The sequence below is a fragment of the Arachis hypogaea genome, chromosome 3 (assembly GCF_003086295.3).
Source record: "Arachis hypogaea cultivar Tifrunner chromosome 3, arahy.Tifrunner.gnm2.J5K5, whole genome shotgun sequence".
Taxonomy (NCBI): Eukaryota; Viridiplantae; Streptophyta; class Magnoliopsida; order Fabales; family Fabaceae; genus Arachis; species Arachis hypogaea.
In genome coordinates this window covers 21,260,044-21,265,044 of record NC_092038.1, presented here as the reverse complement: position 1 = coordinate 21,265,044, position 5,001 = coordinate 21,260,044, and the positions used below count along the sequence as shown (strand labels likewise).

General features: G+C 32.9%; 1 protein-coding gene across 3 annotated transcripts; it reads right to left on the bottom strand.

The window, feature by feature from the left end:
• Window positions 1-337: 337 nt before the first annotated feature.
• On the bottom strand, window positions 338-3,755 carry LOC140183733 (uncharacterized). 3 transcript variants are annotated; one of them, XR_011879611.1, is made up of 8 exons: window positions 2,977-3,553; window positions 2,533-2,667; window positions 1,644-1,718; window positions 1,308-1,410; window positions 1,185-1,212; window positions 909-993; window positions 756-783; window positions 338-618 (listed from the first exon to the last, which is right to left on the bottom strand). XR_011879611.1 is itself a non-coding variant. In XM_072232537.1 (7 exons), the coding sequence occupies exons 4-7, from the start codon at window positions 1,404-1,406 to the stop codon at window positions 663-665; spliced, it is 333 nt and encodes a 110-aa protein (XP_072088638.1). In that variant the 5' UTR covers window positions 1,407-1,410; window positions 1,644-1,718; window positions 2,533-2,667; window positions 2,977-3,562; the 3' UTR covers window positions 338-662. The 3 variants fall into 3 exon arrangements, 1 of the variants encoding a protein (XP_072088638.1); XR_011879612.1 differs by lacking the exon at window positions 756-783 and having other exon boundaries at window positions 2,977-3,755; XM_072232537.1 differs by having other exon boundaries at window positions 338-783; window positions 2,977-3,562.
• Window positions 3,756-5,001: the final 1,246 nt, after the last annotated feature.

The following is a 5,001-nucleotide window of genomic DNA, read 5'->3' as shown; positions in this document are numbered from 1 at the left end:
CCAGCAACCGCTGGTATAACCGCCACTAAATAAGTATTTTGCGGCAATCAGTTAGAAAACGCCACAAAATTAGCGTGCCATGATGGCACTATTTTCAGCATGTTTACCGGTGGTTTTAAAACCGCCGCTATTTACTTCAATAGTCTCAAATTTGCGCATATTTTGCGGCAGTTATAAAACCGCCGCTAATGTCAAATCAAATTGAAAAAAAAATAATATGCTATTTTTTTGGTTTAATTTTATAGATATAATTTTTGGTCCTTTTTGGATTCTTTAATACTATAAATCTTAATATTTTAAAGCCATTGAATCTAAACTTGTGACGAAAACAATAAAATTAACTAGAAAACAAAAATAATATATTTATAAAAATATCAACATAACAAATTTCTTGCTAAGAATTGCATAGTCAAATTTAAAAATATGTTTGCTTCAAAACCAAAATAAGTCCAATCCTAAAATTCTATTTTTCACTCTATCCTTTCACGGAATTCATCCCTGCAGCAATGTCTGCTGGCAGCTTCTCGCCCTGCTGTTGAAATAGATATCTCAGAACACTCTTTTTCTTCTCTACTGCTGCTTTGAACTTAATAGATTACAAGCGTTACAATCCTAAGACTGTAAGTAGAAAAATGAAATAAAGTAAACTTAGACACACAAAATTATGAAATATAACAACAATGAAGCATTTTATGCAACCATACAAGTATTGTCCAATATTCAAAATATGCAACTAATAGAAGGGTTGCTCTCACCAAGTGTTTTAGGGAATATTTATTAAACCTGTAATATAATAAGAATACATAAGAGTTGAAGTTGAATTCTACACATAATGTGGATAAAGTGAACTTGTTGATTAAATACATAAATATCAAAAGCATATAATTCAGAGGCAAAGTATCTAGTACCTCACATGTTCAAGGTGTTTTACCCTAATAACTTCCCTAATGCAAACTTTTAAGCTTTTTGATTGCGCAAAAACTTGAGAACTACCTGAAATTCAAGCACAAAAGGAAAACTAAATGGATACGACAACTAATTTTAAGTATAAATCAAATAGTATTTTAACATGTTTGATTTAGTTTTCTGGAACCACAAAACCATGGCTTGAGGCATTCCAAAAAGCTTAACTAAACATGCTGTATAACTCAATGTAATAAAGAGTAAGAAAGACACAAGTTTACCAATTTGCAAACCTCCGTTCTGATATACCTTGAAAAAAGAGAGTTAACATTAGTCAACCAGGCATATCTTATTATTTGATACACATGTAGTACATAACAAATGCCATATCAATAATTCCTTACATGACGATAAGAATCTCCTATATATGCACAAGACAACTTTAACTGAACCAAACATTTCATTACGCAAATCCTTATAACATCTTTGCTCCAAATTCTCATTTATCTGCAAAGATATAACAAAAAAACTTAGATTGAAGCAAGTACAATATTCGGACCTCCAAAATAATAACTTCAGACTTGGTCAATGATCTAAGATATCGTTCCACCACAATAGCATATTAAATATCAAGACTAACAACTATTAAAGACTAAAGAGAATAGCTAGCTAAACTGCCATGCATAATTCGTCATGATTACATTATACAATTGAACATGGCAGTGACAAAGAATAATTACCTTAGGAATTTTTAATGGATTCTTAGAAGCATACTCGCATAGCTTTTCAATTTTTCTATCATTAAGCTTAGCCTCCTGTCAAACACAGTAACGATCATGCACATCAGATCATGGGAAGTGCATATAAGAGACAAAGGGCTGCGAGTAGCTACAAAGCAAAATTTCTCATAACCATGGTTTTAAACAATGACCTGAAATAGATGTGGCAATCAAGGCAACCACATCATCACAGAAATTTTAAATATATTTTTCAACTATGGGAGTAATCACAATGTAACCGCAATCGCAAAACAATCTAAAACTATGCTCATTCCAAACTTACAAACCAAAAAGCAAAGTACCTGAAGTGAAAATGGCATAAAAACATTAACATGGAAAAGAATGGATTTTCCATATGCTTAACATTAATCATAGAAAAGAGAGCAAATATATATACAAATGTGGTGCACACAGTGTAGTTAGCAGCCAAGGGTGCAGTGGTGCCTCAGGATTGCTAAGGGATTTTGAGTGTGACAGTACACCAATTCTAAGAATGGATTTTCATAATTTTCTTATCAACATGGTTTTTGCTGGATATCTTCAATTAATTTTATGATTATACTAAGCTTCTTCACATTTTCTTTTACATTAGATAGTATTTTCTAACAGATTATGATTAATTTTAGCGAGGTCTAATGGCTCTTGCTGATGTTTTGGGAGGGGCAAATTTATTTGAAGGATTTAAGTATTGCACATCACATGGCCAGTTGAGAATCTATTCAGGAGATTCTAATTAGGCATTACAAAAGCAATACATTTTTTATGCAAGTTATGTTCAATTAAGTTAATTGCCAAAAAAAATTAGACCACTATATGTATATCACTTAGCTTGAATTTAAGAAATTAATACCACTAAGCCTGGAACTGGAGAATCTGTCTGCAAAATGGAAGAATCTCCTTCTTGTTTTCCATCAGAAGAAAGAAAACCTTGGCAGGAGCATTAGCAACTTTGAAAGCTTCTGCAGTTTCCTGTACTAACCACAAGCTAGGGAAAACACTTAAAATTCAGCACAAGAAACTCAGAAAAGATGCACATCATGATGATGAAAGTCAAAATAGAAAGAAAAGGAAAAATACACAGTACATACAGTTGTTTCTGAACATGTTATAGGCCTCGAACCTCAAAGCATAGCATTATATGCTAGCGACTCGAAAAAGCATATTCAATAAGCAGTTAAGCACATACAGTTGACCCTCTCAAAGAACATATATACATACTAAACACATTCCTTAATTTCCCCAATCTGAGAATAGAATTATCTTCCTAAGATTACGGAGGAGAAAAAACCCTAACCTGAGACATGATTGCAGCGAGCAGTGAGGATTACAGCAGAGACGGCTCAAGTAGAGCAGCGAGGATGTGAGGCATTGACGAGCCGATGACGACCAGAGACGGCTCAGGCAGCGCAAGGTAGAGAAGAGGGATTACAGCAGCGGCGGATCCGGCTGCACAAGGTAGAAACGACGGATCTGGCAGCAGCGGCAGATCCAGCAGCGCAAGGCAGAGATAGCTCTAGAGGTGCAAGAAGCGGCCGTGGCGACTTCTCTCTCCATTGTCGCCTTCTCCATCTTTCTCTTCTTCCTCCTTCGATGGCAGATCTCCCTTCGACGGAGGAAGCCGTGATGACGCCATTCGAGAAAAGGGGGAAAAGGAGCCTAGGTATCTATCGACTGAGATAGAGAAGAAGAAGAATGAAGATTTTCGCTAGATGTAACAAAGAAAATAAAAATGAAGATTGGGGTTTTTTTTTCCTCTTTATCTAATATAATAGGATTATAGGATAGATGTTAATTTCGGCAGTTTGTTCTAAATCTGCCATAAATCAAATGATATGGTGGCTGAGGAATTAAACTGCTGCAGCAACTCCCCAAGATCACCAGATAGTGGCATTTATTTAAACTGCCCCAAATTTATCGCCGCTAACTCCCGCTTTTGTTGTAGTGATACTATATTTATTCAAGTAAAAATTAAAAATTTGGAGTTACCTTATATGATGTTTTTGACTAGGGTTTATATGTTTAGTAAGATAGAAACGGAAAGAGTAATAAGATGACAAGGAAGAAAATGAAAAAAAAAATCATGAAATTGGTGAGAGTGAGATTCTGAATTTATGTATTAAAGTTTGTGGGTTGAATTATGAAAACTAGAAATAAAAAAATTGAGAGAATAATGAAAGTGACGAGGGAGAGGATGCGAAAGTGAGGATAACCATTTTGATCGAGAAGATGAAGAGTGCAAAAGTAAAAAATTAAAAGAGAGCGGTTTCCTGTATATTAGAGTATTCTATTTTGTGGGTGAGAAATTTTAGACCAAAAAATTATTAGGCCAATTTAAATAAATAACAGACTTAATCATGTATAGTAGCTAACAGATTATGGGCAGGATTATGTTTTATTGCGCAGGCATGGACTAAAGGCACAGCTTCTCCTACAAAATAATAATCCAAACATTGAATAATAATTGATGCTAAAAGCTAATCGTCATATAAAGCTTTATGTACAAAGGAGTAAATAAAATGGGAAGGGATGTATGTATAAAATCATAATGATGATAAGGTTTGATTCTAATGTACATTATTAACATTGTAGCGTAAATGATACACATGCACATGCATGTATATATAATATGAGATAAAAGATTAATCATTCTTCATTTGGTCAAAGGCAAAATGATTTCCATCCTCCTTTGCCTTTCTCTACTAGCAATTAAAAAGACATCAACCATATCTATTCTACCTAGCACTATTATTGATAATCAGATGTGTTCATGATGCAAAATTGGTGGTTCATTCATTTTTGGATTATAAAAAATCACATTACGTGTTTGGTATCCTTATTAAAAAATATTTTTAATTTTTTAAAAAGTTAATTTAAAGTTTTTGAAAAAGTAAAAAAAAAAAAATATCACTTTTTTTCTTATTAAAAGATTTTATTATTTTCATTAAAAAAATTTGACTTCAAAATAAAAGAGACTATTATGCTCTTTTTATTCTTGATCTGTGAAAAATATTTTATATTTTTGCTGAAAATACTAGCCCTCCATTATCATTTTCAGGCAATATTTCATTTGCTAAAAATTTTGGCCTCCACCACTATTTTTACGCAATATTTCATCTGCCGAAAATATTGGCACTCTACCACCATTTTTCACAATGTTCTATCTGAACCACTTGCTACATATAGTCCTTTCAGGTATTTATTTTTATCATTCTACCACTTTATTTTTATTATTAAATTTGTATTTAACATTGTGTGTAGCATGAAATTTCAGTTTTAATTCTATTTTTTTCACATGTAATTTTGTTTTATATAACTTGTT